At 47.7% G+C, this 21048-nt stretch overlaps 1 protein-coding gene across 1 annotated transcript in view; it reads left to right on the top strand.

Moving 5' to 3' along the window:
* LOC119431831 (sodium- and chloride-dependent glycine transporter 2) overlaps positions 1-21048 on the top strand; it is a 58944-nt gene that overhangs the window by 10477 nt on the left and 27419 nt on the right. The window contains exons 4-5 of the mRNA XM_037699291.1: positions 15918-16105; positions 17707-17839. Of these exons, the coding sequence (XP_037555219.1) occupies positions 15918-16105; positions 17707-17839 (321 nt within the window). The remainder of the gene's footprint in view (positions 1-15917; positions 16106-17706; positions 17840-21048) is intronic.

Below are 21048 nucleotides of genomic sequence, written 5' to 3'. Positions count from 1 at the left end.
AGTATCCATGTAATTGCAATCGCAATAATAAAACGTCCAAACTCGCGTACACAAACAGTCGCATAAAAAAACAGTCCGCAAAACGTGCTTTTTTGATAACAGCGACGTTGAGTGCATATACCGCTCTTTGAGATAGCCGTACAGTTTCCTACAAAACATACTAGAAAGAACTCTAGCGTTAGTTTCTGTGGTAGCTGGAAACGTGGCTGTTTAGCCAGCATATGAATTATGGCTCGTACGTGAACTACAAAATTTACCATTTTGCCTTGCAACGCCATTGTAACATTACAAACTAATCATTTTTAGAATAAATTGCATTATAATCAAATTGAACGATTTGGAACGATAATGCATGTTCGCAAAGTCCTATTGCCTTCTGCATCTAGAAAAATATTATTGCTTCGACCTTTGCGCCAATCAAGGCGTATAAACCGAAACTGAAGTCACTAGTACGAATATTACATGAATTAGTCTACTAAACATCATTATCATGCTAGCTGAACAAGTGCCAGAGTACCCTCTAGTACCGTATTTTTCGGACTATAGGTTGCACCTTTTGTAGCAAAGAGAGACGCTAGTGGGTCCAGCTCTAGTCTGCCAGACGCTAGTGGGTCCAGCGCTTTTGCTCGCAACGGCGCTCGTACTGAAAAGCCGTGTCTTGTTTGACTGTCTACGCTGCGCTGAGCCGATCTCTAATAAACCCTTTACAATTGTTGGAGCGTGCTGCGCCCTCAAAACCTGCAACCTGGAACTTCGATCCCTCACCGTACCGTCGACCGTGCCTGAAGAAGCCTCCCAGCAAGTACCTCCCCCTGCACCGGCACCGTGCTCTGGTGTGCCGCCCTACAGGCACCCTGCTATCTTCACAGGCGCGGACGACACCGACGTTGAGGATTGGCTTACGACCTACGAGCGGGTAAGCGCCCACAATAAATGGGACGAAGTAGCTAAGCTCAGCAACGTGCTATTCTACCTCGCGGGTGTGGCCAGCTTATGGTACAACAACCATGAAACGTATTTTCCGACGTGGTCCGACTTCAAGACATCTTTTGTCGAGGTTTTTGGTCGCCCTGCTGTTCGGAAGCTGCGCGCTGAACAGCGTTTGCGGGAACGATGTCAGCAAGCCGGCGAATCCTTCCCAAGTTATATCGAAGACATCCTGGACTTATGCAAGAAAGTCAACGCGACCATGTCGGAGTCTGATAAGATCAGGGTAGCCCGACGAATGTGATAGACGTGTTTGTTGATGGTGTTCACACATCTGCACTCGTGGACACCGGAGCCGCCGTATCAGTTATGGACGCAAAACTTTGTCGCTTGATTCGGAAGGTCACGATGCCCCTTACTGGACTGTCCCTCCGCACAGCTGGCGCACAGCGTATCCACCCGTTAGCGGCGTGCACAGCTCGTGTTGTGATTGAGGACGTTGTATACGCCATCGAATTTGTTGTAATTTCGTCGTGCTCCCATGACGTTATCCTCGGATGGGATTTTCTCGCCCGCCACAATGCCGTCATTCATTGCGCACGGGCCGAACTAGAACTGTCGCCGCTCTCAGATTTGACGCTCGCCGACAATTCTCTTCCGAACAAACTCCTCGTCAGACACGACACCACCGTTCCTCCTAACTCGTCAGTGGTTGTCTCTATGTACTGCAGCAGCCTCTCCGACGCCGTCGCACTACTTTCTCCGTCTGGCCGCTTTTCCACTCGGAAAGGTCTCCTGCTACCTTTTGCGACGGTGAACATCACACAGGGCTCTAGTGCTATATTTATTTGTAACCCGTTCTCGTACCCTGTGTTGCTACTCCGCGGAGAATGTCTGGGCAGTGTCGAAGCTATCGCAGACGTACAAATTACGGACGTTCCCGAAGACCCATACTGAGCCCGTTACAGTACGCTCGGCTCGATTTCTACGTCTGGCCCATTGCCTATAGATGTGTTCGATTCTTCTGTTGCCGATGACCTTACACCGGGCCAGCGATCCCAGCTTCTGTGCCTCCTACAAGAATTTCGTGCTTCTTTCGACGTCGGGCAACCTTCCCTGGGCCGGACGTCAACTGTTACGCACCACATCGATACTGGCTCCCAATTGCCATTGCGGCAACGCCCATATCGTGTATCGGCTACAGAACGTCACGTGATTAATGAACAAGTGGCCGATATGCTCCGCCGTGAAGTGATCCGACCTTCCCACAGTCCATGGGCATATCCCGTCGTCCTTGTTACGAAGAAAGACGGTTCTGTACGGTTCTGTGTGGACTATCGGCGCCTCAACAAGATCACTCGTAAGGATGTTTACCCGCTTCCGCGAATCGACGACGCTATTGACAGCCTACAAGGAGCAGAATCTTTTCATCTTTCGATCGGCGCTCAGGGTATTGGCAAGTACCTATGGCAGATGACGATCGACCGAAGACAGCCTTCGTCACGCCCGACGGCTTGTACGAATTTAACGTCATGCCGTTTGGACTTTGTAATGCGCCTGCAACTTTTGAGCGCATGATGGATACCGTTCTGCGCTGCTTGAAATGGCACACGTGCTTGTGCTACCTTGATGACGTCGTTGTTTTTGCTCCAGACTTCTCCACGCACCTTCAACGCCTCCGGCGTGTTTTGACGTGTTTCAGAAACGCCGGCCTACAACTGAATTTAAAGAAGTGCCGATTTGCAGCGCGCCAGCTGACGATACTGGGTTACGTTGTTTCCAAGGATGGAATTCTCCCCGATCCAACCAAGCTTCGTGCCGTCGCCGAATTCCCTAAACCTACGTCCATCAAAGAACTGCGAAGTTTCATCGGTTTGTGTTCTTACTTCCGACGCTTCATTCGAAATTTCGCCGCCATCATATCACCTCTGAAGAAGCTCCTTGGATGCAACGGACCCCTTCATTCGTGGTCGTCAGAGTGCGAGGAAGCTTTAGCAAATCTCCGTCGTTTGCTGACGACACCCCCAATTTTGCGCCACTACGACCCGACGGCCCCTACAGAAGTACACACAGATGCCAGCGGTGTTGGCATCGGCGCTGTCCTTGCGCAGCGCAAGCCTGGCTTTCCTGAATATGTCGTGGCCTATGCCAGTCGCACCCTTACGAAAGCCGAGACCAATTACGCTGTCACGGAAAAAGAATGTCTGGCGATCATCTGGGCTCTTACTAAGTTCCGGCCTTATTTCTATGGCCGCCAATTTGATGTCGTCACCGACCACCATGCACTATGTTGGCTGTCATCGTTGAAAGATCCTTCAGGTCGTCTTTCCCGCTGGGCACTTCGCCTGCAGGACTACGATATCCGCGTGCTGTACTGCAACGGACGACAACATTCTGATGCCGACGCCCTATCACGCTCTCCCTTGCCTGACGACAATACCTGCTGCTCACTATCCCAGCTAGCTGTTTCTACAATCGACCTTGAGACTATCGCTTCCGAGCAGCGCAAGGACGCGTGGATTGCCTCAATTATAGACTTTCTTGCTGACCCATCACCACAATCAACCACTCGTACGTTGCGTCGTCAGGATCGCCATTTCGCGGTTCGCGACAACCTGCTTCACCGACGCAGTTATGCCGCAGACGGCCGCCAGTGGTTGTTAGTAGTTCCTCGCAGTCTGCGCTCCGAAATCTGCGCATCCTTTCACACCGATCCACAGTGCGCTCACTCGGGAGTTTTCAAAACCTACCAGCGCCTTCGACAGCGCTGCTACTGGCGAGGAATGTACAAGTACGTTCAACAGTTCGTTCGCTCCTGCCCCGACTGCCAGCGCCGGAAATCTTCACCCCAGCTCTCGCCGGCTGGTCTGCAGCCTCTACCCTGCCCTACCCGGCCGTTCGGGCGCGTTGGAATTGATTTGTATGGGCCACTTCCCTTGACGTCGGCTGGTAACCGCTGGGCTATTGTGGCAGTAGATCACCTCACACGATACGCCGAAACCGCCGCTCTCCCAGCAGCTACAGCGCGCGATGTTGCCTCATTCCTGCTTCGCCGATTCATCCTGCGGCATGGTCCACCCCAGGAATTGCTCAGTGATCGCGGACGTGTCTTCCTGTCGGAAGTGGTTGAAGCCATTCTTAAAGAGTGCCACGTTATTCATCGCACAACTACGGCGTACCACCCACAAACCAATGGCCTCACAGAACGCTTCAACCGCACGCTCGGCGACATGCTTTCAATGTACGTCGCTTCCGACCACACGAACTGGGACGCTATTCAGCCCTTCGTCACCTACGCGTACAACACCGCTACTCAGAGCACCACTGGCTTTTCGCCCTTTTTCTTACTATACGGTCGGCACCCGTCGCATACCATCGAAACAATATTACCTTACCGGCCGGATGCATCCGAGGGCTCACCTATTTCTGCCACAGCACGGCATGCTGAAGAATGCCGTGGCCTCACACGTGCCTTTACTTCCAACGACCAAGAGCGCCAGAAGAACACTCGCGGCGACTCCACTTCCGCGGTCACCTTGCTTCCTGGCGCGCTTGTGTGGCTCTCTGTCCCGTTCACCACCCCTGGCCTCTCATCGAAACTACTCCCGAAATATGAAGGCCCTTACCGCGTCGTCGAACGCGCATCTCCCGTGAATTTTGTTATCGAGCCAGTTCAACCGTCTTCGGACCAGCGCCGTCGTGGACGAGACATTGTCCACGTCGACCGCCTCAAGCCATACTACGATCCTGTCATCCTGACGAGCTGTTAGGTCGCCGGACGGCTACCTTATCACTCCCGGGGTAATTGTAGCAAAGAGAGACGCTAGTGGGTCCAGCTCTAGTCTGCCAGACGCTAGTGGGTCCAGCGCTTTTGCTCGCAACGGTGCTCGTGCTGAAAAGCCGTGTCTTGTTTGACTGTCTACGCTGCGCTGCGCCGATCTCTAATAAACCCTTTCACTTTGTATAAACCGAACCTCCACGTTTCACGAGTTTCGAGAAAAAAGATGCCCATAATTTAAGTTGGTCGGCATGATGAAACGCTAAAATGCGCACTTGTGCACCACGTAAAATGCCCTATTTACCAATTTGAAGGCGCAAAAATGTTTTAAGCATCATTTTTGTAATCAGCGTATTCTAGACGGAAAAACACTTCACCCAACACTCCTCTAAGGCGAACAAAACCAACATTTATATTGCAATAGCAATAGCAACTTTCTGACGCAACCGAGATGGTAGCTTTTCGCACGGGGGGCAATTGACACAATGATGTGGGGCTCCCGCACCGCGGGATGGCGCGCGCAAAGGTCGGCGCCATGAAAGATGACGAAGCGCGTAGGCTGCACGCTCTTCTTCTGGCCCGCCATTAAAGAGAAGCGTCTATTTTTTCAAGACTCCGTCTTCGATCTACGTTACAATATGGACACTCTAAGCACATTTCTACCGTCGCCGTCACCTGAGCTTCCGTATAAAGTCTAAGAGCGATAATATTGTCACCGCGCGCCGCATTCTGTCTGTGCGAGTGAAAGCGTGCGAGGCTTCGAAAGCGTTCGATATTGAGCCAGCGATCGCGGCTCAATATCGCGCACGCAAGAGAGTGAAGCGGGAAGGTAACGCGCTGTCTTCCAGTCATGCGCAACACTCCGGAGGGAGGGTAGGAAGGAAGGGGAGGGTTCTATTCCGGGCGCAACCTCCCGGCCGCTGTATCTTGCAGGCGATCTGCGGCGGGGACAAAGTCAGCCTTGCGCTGTGTTTTCGCGGCTTAGTTCGCGTTGATGATCGGCAGCTGAAGGTCAATTCGCTCGCTGCTGCTTCCGCGCTTACTCACTCCAGGGTTCTCCCGCTGAGTTTCGGCGGTCATTGAGATAGGTGTGTTCATGTTTGCTTGTGCACGCGTGAGACCATGTTTGTTAACTTAGTTAGTATGCCTATGCTTGCAAGTTTATGAGGCCGATAAAACTAATATCCTTACTTCGTATAGCTGTCCGCTAGTATGATATCCCAATCGATGCTTCACCTCTCGGGCGAAACTACGACATTATTTTCCCTTCACTCGAAGCCATCGAAGGCCTCGTCCCCGGACGCACTGTGAAAATCTCCACCACTTCGGGCAGCAACATGGCTGGGTAAAAGTTGTCGGCCTCTGAATAACGTTTACGCGACGTCGCAGGCCCTTGACTGGCATTAAAAATAAGACGGGGCATGCTCGGGACGAGAACACGCCCGCCTGAACCTTTAACAGTAGCATTTACAAACGAAATGGCAAGGGAAAGACGAAAGCACTGCGACTTTTCGTGTGTGTTATTATGATGATGAGAACGAAGTGTTGCTTTTGGGGTGACAGATATATCTAGGGTGTCACAACTGTACAAAACATTGTTGCACCTTTTCCCTTATTTATTTCATCAGTCCCATGAGTTTACCCTTTTTGTTGTTAACTAAGACTAAGCTATAACAGAACTTGTAAACGTGACCTTCAATCACGAAGGCACCCATATCAGGGAGTCCAAGCTGGATGTCACCTCACTGCCTACACGAGGAGTCGTAAGAGCTAACATCTATTTCGATGGTTGCTCTATTGTTAACAGAATATTGGATTTCTGCGCAGAATAATGCTGGCCACTGTTGTTTGCACTCATTAAAATATTCGTGTTGGCCGCGTTAGTCTGCATATATTTTTGCATACACAAGTCTCACGGTTGTATAAGATGCAGCGACGAAAATTTTGCGGAACATACGCTCCCTATAGTCCAGTAATAGGGTAATTTACGGTAATTTTATTTGCAACTTAATTGTGTGAAGCAGAGGATCTCAGCGAAGGTCAAGTTGTGTTCCTATTAGTGTACTCCCGGCAGTTTTCATTGTGTGCTTTGTAAAACAACGCTGACTAATATACTGTTATAACTTCGCAAGTTATAACAATGTCAAACGTACTAGCCCAACACCTAACTATTCTAAAACCAATTTGATGCTCGTGTGATATTGTTACGTGTGGAAGTACACAGACGAAAGAGACTATTTACAGGCTATTTACACTGCAGCCAGACAGCCAGGCCCACACTCGCTCGCACCAAGATCACAGACACACTGCATCGTCTTTCTCGCGGCGGCTCGTCTCTTGAACATATTTCGATGATATCGTAACACTACCCCCTCCTCACAGCGGAGAGCAAACGCGACGTCTTGCGTCGTGCGAAAGACCGTGGGGGGGATGGGAGGGATGGAGGAGAGGTGTCGTTTAGCTGCGGCACCAAATGCGTATCTTGTGGCCGGGCGCAAGTGGAACTGGTGACTCAATCTCCCACGCGAAAGCAGGAAAGTCGGAAGTCAGCGCGGGACTAAGGGGATGCGGCTTCTCCTCTGCCAGCAACTGCGTACTTTTACTTAGCGCGGCGGCGGGCTGTAGCGCGCCCCCTATCTTGAGAGTTATCTCCAGACGACTCATGCCTTTGTATGTGCTGTGCTTTCACCGCTCAGTTTCTGTTGAAAGGATAGACCACGCGAACCTTCGCTCCGTCCTGCAACCGCGCTTTCTCACGTCAGTGTTTTGACAGTGGTTGTCTGCGGTTATCGAGTGTGATCTATTCATGTTTGCTTGTGCACGCTGACACCATGCTTGTGAATTCAGTTAGTAAGCGAATGTGTCCGAGTTTATACAGCCGATAAAAGTATTATCCTTACTCGGTATAGCTCTCTACTAAATTGCTATCGCAGTTCATGCTTCGCCTTTCGGGCGAAACTGCAGCTTTTCTTTCCTCGTCCGGGCTTTTCCAGTCCTACTCACTGTTATTGCACTATCGGAAGAAGGCATTCATTATTCGCAATGCAAACTTGAAAAGTGACGCAAATGTTTTCTGTTTGGTGGCACAGGAAGCGTTAGTCTGACAAAACTCACTGCGGGTGGCCAGCCACTTTGTTAAAGCTGCGACGTACGGCTCCTCGATCGCCTTTATCACTCCTATTTGTGGTAGTCGTGGCACAAGTGTCTGCACTAGTTATCACGCTCACGGCGAAGTGACAGTGACAAAGTACGAGTGCGCAAGTATCATTGACGTTTACTAACAACAATTTTAACGCGATAGCGCTTAGGGCCCCGTGTAGCAGAAAATCCGGCGTCAGCAACCGGCGTCGGCGTGCGATATCAGCGGGTGGCGGAGAAAATCATCCACAACCATTCCGACCGCGCAGGACCTACACGTGGTGCAAGGTTTTGGTGAACAAAAATTGAATTGCTCGCAGTGAAATCCGACAGAAAAATGGTAAAGTAAGACTTTACCATTCGCCGTCAGGATTCTCCGTCGGATCGTTTACCAATCGGCGTCCGATTGTACTTTGAATGTACGATAAAGTCTAATTCTACTATGAGGAAACTCAAACACAAACCTCTTTTCCCGCATTTCTACCAGACCTACAGCCGCGCGTTCGGGTACTTGCGAAAATGATATCCAGATGGCGCTCGCATCCTAGGCAGGTCAAATTGGAACTTCGCCTGCTAATTCGTTTTGGACACGCTCGCGCATTGGGGCAATAGCAAACAAATAATAAAACAATAAAGAAGTACTAGGGCCTTCACATTTTAATATAAGACCACTGATATTGCCCCTGGAAAAACGTCTTTCTGTGTGTTTAACGAATATTTTCAGGACTGCGCTTCTGCCTTGAAAACCACGTTGTATTTCTGTATGCATTTTAACTCTGCAAGCAGTGATTCTGTACATTTTAGTCTGTGTTGATAGCATCACCTCAAATATTGTGTTTTTTTTATTTCATACTGTAAGCCTTACACACGCTCATACAGGAGAGGGTACGTATAATACAGGGAAAGATAGTCAAACAAAACATATAAAAACCTAAATGAAGGTCTAGTCATACATTAACATTGTGAACAGTGTTAACCTAACATCTTTAAAAAAAGAGTGAGAGTCTTTTATTTTGAAAAACATATATACACAAAGTATATATGCGTATACTAACGGATAGACATGTGCGTTCACGTACATGGGCACACCTGTTCATCAGGTGCCAAAGAATTTCAAGAAAGACGTTTAATAAAGGATTAGAACAGCTCAGGAGCGTTAACCTATTATCGGTTGCGTTTAACAAAACAATTCTTAAAATTTAGCAGTTACTGCGTCCGTTGATAATAGACTCATATACTCCCGTGCTAGCTTATTCCAGAGCTCTATGGCAGATGCAAAGAAAATAATATTTGAAAGTGTCACAGCTCGTTAAGAAAGACCTTATACACTTAGCAGGGTTGGTTCTGCTCGAGCGTTGGTAAGGTGGCCTGAGGTAGTCGTTCCTGTTGATAGCTATGTTGTCGTGATAACGGAGATATAAGAACTTCATAGCAGCGATACGTCGACGTGTTTCCAGGGTTTGTATGGCGGCGCGGTTGCGCAGTGCGCTCACGCGGTCATTCCGGGAGTACTTCCAATAAACGAAGCGAAGGGCCTTGTTTTGGGTTGCCTCTAACGTTTGGTCAGTTAAGCTTGATGTGGATTCCAGACTATGTGGCTATATTCGAGGATGGGACGCACGAGTGATTTGTAGCTTGATAACTTAACATTGGGTGGTGCTGTTGCTAGCTTTCTAATTCTTCTTCTTTCTGCGGCTTTACGTGCCAAAAGAAGTTCTGATTATGAGGCATGCCGTAGTGGAGGGCTCCGGATCAATTTTGACCGCCTGGGGTTCTTTAACGTGCACTACAACGCCAGCACACGGGCGTTTTTGCATTCCGCCTCCATCGAAATGCGGCCGCCGCGGCCGGGATTCGATCCCGCGACCTCGTGCGCAGCAGCGCAACGCCTTAGCTAACTGAGCTGCTGCGGCTCTCCACGAGCGAGCTCTACGAGCGGCTCTCTCCGAGTCTAGCTTTCTACGAAGAAAGCCTAACTGTCTAAACGCCTTCTGGCATGTATCTTTAATATGGGTGTCCAATTTCAGCGTCGTATTTATTGTTACCCCCAAGTATTTAAACGATTCTGTGCGGGCAACAGCTGATCCCATGATGTTGTAGGGGAATTGTAATGGCTTTTATTTACGTGCTATTGTCATACAGTCAGTCCTGTATAGGTTTATATCCATGCCCCATTCCTGGCACCAATTGGCGATATTGGCCAAAGGAGAATTTGATTTCACTTGATCGGCCTGTGTTCTTATTGTAGTGTATACGACGCAGTCATCTGCGAAAAGTCTTAATGTCACTCCCGGCTCTATATGAAGGTGCAAATAATTTACAGATACTAAAAATAAAATAGGACCTAATACAGAACCTCGTGGAACCCCTGAATGGCAAGTTTGTGAATGGCAACAATATATTGTTGCCATTCATTCGGGCAAAATTGAAATTAAGGGTCCTGACGTCCCGAAACTTTAGAGTAGGAGGTGACGGACGGCGTACTGGTGGGCTCCGAATTAACTTAGACAACCTGGGTCTACCCAAATAGAAGCGCACAAGCGTTTCCGCATTCCAGCAAACTTCACAATATGACCATTGCCACGGAGAACAGAACCTATAACCCAGGACCAGGACGGCCACTGTGCTACAGTCACTCGGTCAGGCGTGTATTGGGCCTGGCGCGTCTCTTAAAGCACCTCAAATCATCACCAGCTTTTATGGTACCTTCCTCCTTCTACGTGGACGATAAACTTATGCGATTCGAAAAGTGCTGCGGCACAAAACGAAAAGCATTGAAATTGCGTGGCATGCAGCCGTGGCTTCACTGCGTGGCATGCAGCCGTGGCCAAGTTTGAGTTTCGGGAGTCACAGTGATCCCAATTGCGTTGCCTACAACCATGTCATTCGGATTTTCGCTATTACGCAAAAAATTTAAAAAGAAACGCTGTGCGGATGCAATGCACATGTTGGAATTTCTGTGACGGGAAGCTTTCTCGAATCAGGAAATTAAAGGCTGTTAAGCTGTTCTGCGCCGCGTTTCGCAGCGAGGCTATTGCATGGCAACACGCCTCCTCAACCTGCGACCCACGTGACCCACGCGACTAAGAATTGCCGTGTCTCCGGGATCGGCCAAGTTTTCTGTTGCAAATCTCCGCGACCAACCAACCTTAAAGGGTGAAAAACCGATCGGGCAGACTGGCTTAACGCAGAAAAGAATGCGTAGAAAGCTTCGGTCTTGTGAAGAAGTTCCGCGCTTGAAGGCGCATATTTCTTGAAGTGAGGATATTTAGATTGAAGGAACATTTCGCTGTTTAACTGTGCAATTCAACGCAAAACAGAGCCTCGCGCTGCCATGTTGTGAGGCTGCACCTAAGCCGATTAGTTTAATTAATTATTTATTTATTTAAAATAATCTCAATGCCTGATGGCGTTAGAGAGAGGAGTGGTGAATCATTATACAATGTTAGATACAACAGTCCGAAATGACGAATGAACCGGATTGCTGGCGACCGAGGTGGGGAGGTGGTTGCATTTGGATGCTGTTTTGGGCAGAAATGAATTGAAGAAAAGGCTTGGTGCGGCAACTTGGTACTTGTATCTTGATATTGTGGCCGATTCGCGATGAAATATAAGGGGGTGATATAAAAAGGTAATTTTTTTATTTCTGGGTTTGTACAGTACATTTTATGAAAGAGTGATAACCGGGCGAGTTTCCTTCTTAATGATAGGTCTGGCAGATGAAGGCTATGCTTTGATTGCGGGTACACTGGCACTGCGGGAATAATTGCATACAATGAAACGTGCAGAGCGGCCCTGAATGGCTTCAAGTAAGTATGTTAGCGGTGCTGTAGAGGGATCCCAAGTTTATGAAGCATACTCAAGTTTACACCTTACTAGTGTTTTATATAATGTAAGTTTAGGGAAGAGGGCGCGGGAGAAAAATTGTGACGTAAAAAACCTAGTGTTCGATCGGCAGAGTTTGTCACGTATTCAATGTGTCTTTGCCATGACAGATTGTTAGTAATCATCCTCATCATCATCATCATCATCATCAGCCTATATTTTATGTCCACTGCAGGACGAAGGCCTCTCCCTGCGATCTCCAATTACCCCTGCCTTGCGCTAGCGTATTCCAACTTGCGCCTGCAAATTTCCTAACTTCGTCATCCCATCTGGTTTTCTGCCGACCTCGACCGCGCTTCCCTTCTCTTGGTATCCATTCTGTAACCCTAATGGTCCACCGGTTATCCATCCTACGCATTACATGGCCTGCCCAGCCCCATTTCTTCCGCTTAATGTCAACTAGAATATCGGCTATCCCTGTTTGTTCTCTGATCCACACCGCTCTCTTCCTGTCTCTTAACCTTAGTCCTAAGCTTTTCGTTCCATCGCTCTTTGTGCGGTCCTTAACTTGTTCTCGAGCTTCTTTGTTAACGTCCAAGTTTCTGCCCCATATGTTAGCACCGGTAGAATGCAATGATTGTACACTTTTCTTTTCAACGACAGTGGTAAGCTCCCAGTCAGGATTTGGTAATGCCTGCCGTATGCACTCCAACCCAATTTTATTCTTCTGTAAATTTTTTCTCGTGATCAGGGTCCCCTGTGAGTAATTGACCTAGATAAACGTACTCCTTTACAGACTCTAGAGGCTGACTGGCGATCCTGAATTCTTGTTCCCTTGCCAGGCTATTGAACATTATCTTTGTCTTCTGCATATTCATCTTCAACCCAATTCTTACACTTTCTCGATTAAGGTCCTCAATCATTTGTTGTAATTCGTCTCCATTGTTGCTGAATAGGACAATGTCATCTGCAAACCGAAGGTTGCTGAGATATTCGCCGTTGATCCTCACTCCTAAGCCTTCCCAGTCTAACAGCTTGAATACTTCTTCTAAGCATGCAGTGAATAGCATTGGAGAGATTGTGTCTCCTTGCCTGACCCCTTTCTTGATAGGTATCTTTCTACTTTTCTTGTGGAGAACCAAGGTAGCTGTGGAATCCTTGTAGATGTTTGTTAAGATATTCACGTATGCCTCCTGTACTCCTTGATTACGCAATGCCTCTACGACTGCTGGTATCTCTACTGAATCAAATCCCTTTTCATAATCTATGAAAGCCATGTAGAGAGGTTGATTGTACTCCGCAGATTTCTCGATTACCTGATTTATGACATGGATATGATCCATCGTAGAATATCCCTTCCTGAAGCCAGCCTGTTCTCTTGGTTGGCTGAAGTCAAGTGTTGCCCTGATTCTATTGGAAATTATCTTGGTGAATATTTTATACAATACTGAAAGCAAGCTAATGGGTCTATAATTCTTCAGTTCTTTAACGTCTCCCTTCTTATGGATTAGTATAATGTTGGCGTTCTTCCAGCTATCTGGTACACATGAAGTTGTGAGGCATTGCGTATAAAGGGCCGCAAGCTTTTCAAGCATGATATCTCCTCCATCTTTGATTAAATCTACTGTTATTCCATCTTCTCCAGCAGCTTTTCCCCTGGTCAGGTCTTTCAAGGCACTTCTAACTTCAGCGCTAGTTATAGAAGGAGCCTCTGTATCCGGTTCATCACTATTTTGAATGAAAGTAGCTTGGCTGTTTTGGGCACTGTACAAGTCAGTATAGAATTCGTTCGCTGCTTTTACTATGTCATCGAAATTGCTGATGATATTACCATGCTTATCTTTCAGTGCATACATCTTGCCTTGTCCTATGCCAAGCTTTCTTCTTACTGATTTAATGCTGCGTCCATATTTTACGGCTTCCTCAATCTTTCGCACGTTATAATTTCGAATATCCCTTACTTTTTTCTTGTTGATTAGTTTTGACAGTTCACCAAATTCTATCTGATCTCTTGAGTTGGACATTTTCATCTTCTGTCGTTTCTTTATTAGGTCCTTTGTTTCTTCGGAGAGCTTACCTACTGGTTGTCTTGGTGCCCTACCTCCCACTTCAATTGCTGCTTCTGAGATCAACCTAGTTACGGTTTCATTCATTACTTCTATGTTGTCTTCATCTTCCTTTTCTAAAGCTGCATATTTGTTTGCAAGCACCAGCCTAAATTGGTCTGCTTTTACCCTTACTGCCTCTAGGTTGGCCTGTTTCCTCTTGACTAATTTCACTCTCTCTCTCTTCAAATTGAGAGAAATCCGAGACCTCACTAACCTATGGTCACTGCACTTAACCTTACCTAACACTTCTACATCCTTCACTATGCTTGGATCGGCAGAGAGTATGAAATCTATTTCATTCCTTGTTTCTCCATTAGGGCTTTTCCAGGTCCACTTCCTGTTGCTGCGCTTCCTGAAGAAGGTATTCATTATTCGGAGCCTATTCCTTTCCGCGAATTCTACTAACATCTCTCCTCTTGCATTCCTAGAATCGATGCCGTAGTTGCCAATTGCTTGCTCACCAACCTGCTTTTTCCCCACTTTTGCATTGAAGTCGCCCATGACTAAAGTATACTGAGTTTGCACCTTTCTCATTGCTAGTTCAACGTCTTCATAAAACTGTTCTATTTCTTCATCATCGTGACTAGAGGTTGGGGCATAGGCTTGTACTACCTTCATTTTGTACCTCCTATTCAGCTTTATTACTACAACTGCTACCCTCTCATTTATGCTGTAGAATTCATCAATGTTGCCCGCTATGTTGTTATGCACTAGAAATCCTACCCCGGATTTTTTTTTTGATCTGGAAGACCTCTGTAGCAGAGGACGTGGCCGTTAGTCAGCACTGTGTAAGCCTCACCAGTTCTTCTAACCTCACTAAGGCCAATAATATCCCAGGAAATGCCTCATAATTCTTCAAATAGTCCTGCTAAGCTAGCCTCACTCGAGAGGGTGCGCGTGTTGAACGTTGCCAGGTTCAGTTTCCATTGGCGGCCTGTCTTGACCCAGAGATTCTTAGCACCCTCTGCTGCGTAGCAGGTCTGACCGCCGCCTTGGTCAGGTGCTCCGCAGCCACTGGGAACTGAGGGCCATGGGTTAATTGTCGGAGTCATGAGGGAGGTAGTGGCCGAATACTGCACCAGGGAGGCCAATTGCTGTTCTGGTGAGGGAGTGACTTTGATAAAGCTTTATGGGCCTTCCTAGTTTGGTTGCACCTGAACTAGTATAGCCCCGCTAGCTCTCGGCGATATTTTTTTTATTCTTGCCGGTGTCAGGCACCACTCCATGCCTGAAAATGTGGTGGACTGGAGTAGCATTCGAACTTACGACCTTCAGATTTGAAGCCGGGTATTCTACCTCTGCTCCACGCCACCACCATTGTTGTAATGTGAACACCTAAATATTTACAGGAAGTGAGGGAAGACCAAATAGAGTTGTTAATTTTGTATGAGGATGTAGAAACAGCACGAACGGGAGAAAATTTCGTCATTTTAGATTTGTTGACGTTTAATTTCATTAACCACTGCTTAAACCACGAAGAAATGGTGTTAAGGTCAGATTTAATTAAAAAGGGTAAGTAATTTCACGATAAATCTGGGTTAGTAATTCCACGATAAATAACACAGTCATCAGCATAAAGATGGATGTTAGACGTCAATTTCTTCGGCGGTTCGTTAATGTAAATAAGAAATAAAAGAGGCCCAAGGACTGAGCATTGTCGCACACCAGAAGTTACAAAACAGGTTGGTGAAACGGAAATGTCAGCAGATACTAACTGAGTTCGTTCGTCGAGAAAGCATTCATTCTACTTAAGTAAATAAGGGTGAATGTGAAGTTTGGCTAATTTGAGAAGAAGGAGACGCTGGCATACTGTGTCAAAGCCTTTTTCAAAGACTAAAATAATACAATCAATGCAAGAACCTCGGTCTAGAGATGAGAACAGGTCATTGTAAACAACTAGTTGTGTCTCACATGAAACATTTTTTTTTGGAATCCATGCTGATATTTACTAAAAAAGTTGTTAGATCGAAGGAAAATCACGAGATTAGAGCAAATGATGTGTTACAAAGTTTACGAGTTCTGTTCTGTGTTAGAGCCATTCGGCCAGATAGGAGTGATAAGCAATGTGCCGGAGGGTTTGCAAGGAAACTGTCTTCCAACAAGAATGCTGGAAATCACTACATTATCGTGCACCTCTGCAGCGCCAGTGCCATGCGGAGAAGATGAAGCTGTACGAGACGAACGTGAAGCAGCCGTTTCCACCCGGCCCCAACGATACCTCGTTCTCGGTGTGCGGACACCACGTGCGCGTGCCGAACAGCGTGTACTTGACCGAGGTCTCGGACCCGTGCCGCGAGACACGGCGCCATTCCGAGTACTCGTTTCTGCTGTAAGTTCGTCCTCCTCCCCTTTTTTCTTTGAGGAGCGGTGCACAGAATTGGCCCTGTCGGGAGCCCTTGTGCGCGCGTAGAAAGTGAGAGACAATGCACAGAGGGGCCCACTGTTAAAGGGAACACCGGAGCGCATGGCGTCTGCTCGGCGCCACCACCGGCCGGTGGCCGCAACAAGCTTCGCACAGGCGCAGCAAGTTTCGCGCAAGCGCAGTGAGCGCTGTGGGCGGTACTCTTTTGTCGTCTGCTACCATCTGCTTCCGCGCTTCGCATAGTAGAGAATCAAGCCGATCACGCCTTTTTAATGTTGGCCGGTGAGTGCATGGCCCCACACTGACAGCCAGCCATTGCTAAGCTGAAGAAAAATTAGACGACGCAAAATATTAACAAGCAGGTATTTTGTCGTTTCAGCTTAAAAGACAAACATTCTTTTACGGATGTCTCTTTGCGGCACAACTATATTAGAGAATGCTTCTCCGTGTCTAGTGCCTATCTCATTTGTACAACTGCTTGTTCGAGTCGCTGCAGTGCGTAGGCTGCACAAAGAATCCACAAGCGCATTTAACGAGCATATTAAAATATAAAAGCTATCGCAGGAGTTATCGTTGAATCGTGGGAATCGGCGTGCATAGAAAATATTTTTTGAAGCTGGCAAATCTTTATGAAAGGAGAAGGCGAACAACAGACGGCACGGTCATTGCTGCTGATGTGAAGGGCATTTATCTGATTACACCTAAGTCCAGTCACTTTCCTTCCAGCTGGAAGGAAAGTGGCTACGTTCAAACACGAATTACGCGAGCTGCTTGCTTCGCGACGATCCGAAGCACGGCAGCTGACCGTAGCAGACGATGAAAGAGCACCGCCCACAACGCGCACTGCGCCTGGGCGACCCTTGCTGCGGCCGCCGACCGGCTGCGGCGCCGAACAGACGCCACGCGCTCCGGTGTTCCCTTTAGCAGTGGACCCCTCTGTACATTTGGAAATACGTGGGAATGTAGGATTAACCAGAGGCGACCAGAGGGAAGCTTTAGACAAGATCCCGACTGCATGCACGTGTTCCGGCAGTGGCCATGCGGTGTGTCGCTACCTTGCTTCAATGCCAATCGCATTAACGTTGATATTCAGCTTATAATGAGTTCTCGTAAAATTTTTTATTTGGTTTTCACAAGGTGGTTAGCCTTACCAGTCTTCTGTTTCATGTTGTTATCCCTGAACCTGTCCGACACCTGGTATTTGATTTCGGGAGTGAATTGAGGCAAGAGTTTCCAGCAGGGCGACAGTAAATAGCAGTTTGCAGCAGGGTCGCAAAATGCGCAGGATTCTATTACGTGCATCTGTCTAGGCTAGCCCCGCTCAGTTACAGTCTAGATTATTGGTTGCTGTTTGTGTTCCTTCACCAGTAATTGGTTGTAATGCCATAGACAGCGGCGGTAGAATATGTTCGCGGTATTTCGATTATTTGGCTCCTTTTTACGATTACATGTGATGTGTGTCTCCCACCACTACAAGAGCAATCAGAACGCTGTCTATTTTGGGACTACGTCCAATCTTTATTTCCTTTTTTTTTTGCACTACTCCTTACATTGGACATCTGTTGCAGGTTTGGTGCGTTGAAGCTGACGAGTGGTATTGAAGATCTCGGTGGTATACGTTGGGAGCTGCTGGTGTGTTACATCTTCGCCTGGTTCGTGATCTTCGTCTGCACCGCCAATGGAGTGGCGACCGTCGGCAAGGTATACGAAGAAATTACAGTAAATATATGATTCGTGCTGCAATATTAGACAAAATAAAACACCACAAATTATTCAAGATGCAGCGAGAATGCGAAGAGGCCCCACTTTACGACACAACCCTTCTTTCACCTTTTGTTCAAATATTCTAGTAAGTATTCTGCTATTGGCAGTGTCGAATATGGAAATGTAGATGAGCATTTGAGACAATCGTAAGTTATGAAACGTAGTAGAGAAAGAAGGAACTAAACGAAGGAAATAGCACGACATCGTACAAAGGGAGCAGATATGACGGTATGTAACGGATGGACAAGCGACGGTTTGCAACGACGGTTTACACGGCGGCTTACAGAAATTTGTTTGTGTCGGTCTATACGTATGCAATCGTTGTCTCGCCTTTTACCTAGGCATACGAGGTCTGTTAGAAAAGCATGCGACCTTTGGCCGAATGAAAAAAAACTGGCATAACTGGAGCGTTGGAAACCTAATCACCCTCGAAGTAGTCTCCTTGGGACTCCACACACTTCTCCCAGTGGTGCTGCTATCGTTGGAAGCAATCCGAGAAGGCCTCTTTCGAAATGGAGTTTAGCTCAGCTGTTGTAGCAGCCATAATGTTCTCTCTTCTCTGAAATCGCGCTCCTTTCAATGGTCTCTTAATTTTGGGAAACAGCCAGAAGTCGCGGGGGGCCATATCAGGGGAGTAAGGAGCCAGCTGGACTACAGGAGTCCTGTTTTTCGCTAAAAACGTCTGAATCAAGTGCAAGTAACGTGCAGAAGCATTGTCGTGATGGATGCGCCAATTTCCTGTTGACCACAACTCCGGTCTCTTGCACCGCACAGCATCACGTAGGCGACGGAGGACATCCCTGTAGTATACTTTTTGGTGATTGTTTGACCCTGTGGTGCGTACTCGGTGGTGTACCACACCGCGGGAGTCAAAGAAAGCAGTCAGCATTACTTTGACATTGCTACGCGCTTGTCGGGCATTCTTTGGTCTAGGTGACGTGGACTGCTTCTAATATGGCGACTGGGATTTGGTTTCCGGGTCATATCCGTACACTGTTGCGAAAGCCGAAGTCCGAGCGGCCACGAAGGTTCCAAGGATGGTGCCGTGCCAGGTGCCGAGAGGAGATATCCAGGGTGATTAGAAAACTGTTTTATATACAAATGTACATACCGTATTTTACAAGAAGGGCTCCATGATATTGGAGCCGTCTACATGCTAACATCTTTGCATGTAGTAGCGTTTACATCTCCCAGCGTTCTACATGGTCGATCGTCTACAACACTCAAGTCCCGCTGTTTTATCCCTTTGGTTTCCCTCTTTCACTCGACGAGGGAATGCACTTTAGTTCTTAGCCAATGACCACCCTCGATCAGTTCGCAGAAGCCACCATTTGCAGTCAAGAGCCGCTTCTCCGTAGCGGTCAGTTCAAGGAAGCCACCATTTCCAGGGAGGGCGGCAGTTGTCTTGAAAGGGCTCCAGCTTGGCGCGTCACAGTCGGCGCCGGGCCTCGTCGTAGTTCGGGCGGCGCTGGTAATTTCACGGAAGCGCACCAAAGGGCGACGTTGCCGTTTAGCGACGCATGAGGCAGCCTGGAGACTAACTGCTCATCCCTCAGCCCCAGGAGACACTTCCCGACGGCGAGAACCGACAAGCGTGAAGAGCTCTTGATAGCTTCCCCGTATGTCGATGAGGCCTCCTTTGTCCCGAAGGACCGCCAGACACAACACCCATAACTCATCACCAGTGATTATGGTGTTCATGAAGTCGGGGTCACTGTTCGTGGAATCCTGCATGTCCTGTGAGACTTCAACACGAAGTTGCTTTTGCTCCACCGTGAGCAGCGTCGGCACGAATTTCGCCGCAACTTTCTTCATGGCGAAATCTTCGGTCATAATGGAATGTGCAGAAAAAGGGCTGATGCCCACCTCTTCCGCAATTTCAACACCACAGCGTTCACTTTGGCAATGGCCTGGTCATTTCGGCATGTTGATAGCCAATCGGAGCGTGGCTTGCTCTCCACTGATGTGGGACCGTCTTTAAGCCGGTTGTACCACTCCTTAATATGTGTGCTGCTCATAGCATCGTCACCGAAAGCCGTCTGAATCTTCCGAGTGCTTTCCACTTGGCTGTCGCCCAGTTTCTAGCAAAATTTGATGCAGTAGCACTGATCCAGTCGCTCCGCCATTTTCCTTGCTATAAAAAACCGACGACAGCACTGCGCACTACCTCACTCAAACGCTGCGTCCCAGCAACTGACGCCGATCGGCAGGCGGGAAAAAATTCGCGCATGCGTACGAAGGTTCAAGGTCGGTTGATGCAAGCGCGCTTGTTTTACACCCATCAGGTGTTCGCACAAAAAAAAACAAAAAAAAACAAGCGTTTGATGGGGGGCTAGTTGGTAAGACATTTAGGAAAATTATAACTGCGCTAAAACGAGACACGAGAACGAAGTGGACAGGACGATCGCAGACCAAATCACACATGGCGGTCGTACACCTTTTCTTAGGCAAAATCCAAGAAGTCTTGCATCATGTGTGATTTGGTCTGCGATCGTCCTGTCCACTTCGTTCTCGTGTCTCGTTTTAGCGCAGTTATAATTTTCCTGAAAAAAAACAAGGTCGGATACTTTTCTGACAAGCCTCGTACAACTGAGGTTTCACGTATCAGCAAATTTTCGATGTAAGTGCGATCAAGATTTCCTAGACTGTTCTGCTCAATATACTGCCACGTGGTTTCTTTATGTTGCCCAGAAGTATCCAATTTCAAAATTCATATGAATATTATTTAGCCAGGAAGTGGTCATAAGTTAATCCTCAGTTCGCCCGAGCGTGAGCTCCTAAATCATATAGGTGCAAGCAGTACTTCAGTCTCATCGGTAGTTTCACTTACCGCCGACCGAGACAGTGCCGATGGCTCTAGGCTTCTAGTAAAGTATGGCGTGTGGACGTGCTATTTAGTCATATAATTAAGTAGAGTTTGTGGAAGTAGAGGTAGTTTGCACAAATAAGGACTAGTACTCGAAATTGTTGCATTTGAGAACAGTTAACGGCTGGTTAGGTACTGTGCGCTAGCATGTGTCACTAGCACCTGCTATACTGCTGAAAAGGAGGGTGTTATTTGCGAACCCTTCCTACGAGCGAACCACGTCGTGGGCTCTGTCCTAAAGCTGTTCTAGTTTAGTAAACAAAGCAACCATTTTGAACTT

Source organism: Dermacentor silvarum, chromosome 10, assembly GCF_013339745.2.
Source record: "Dermacentor silvarum isolate Dsil-2018 chromosome 10, BIME_Dsil_1.4, whole genome shotgun sequence".
NCBI lineage: Eukaryota > Metazoa > Arthropoda > Arachnida > Ixodida > Ixodidae > Dermacentor > Dermacentor silvarum.
The sequence above is the reverse complement of the archived record's forward strand: the minus strand, read 5'-3'. Positions and strand labels throughout refer to the sequence as shown.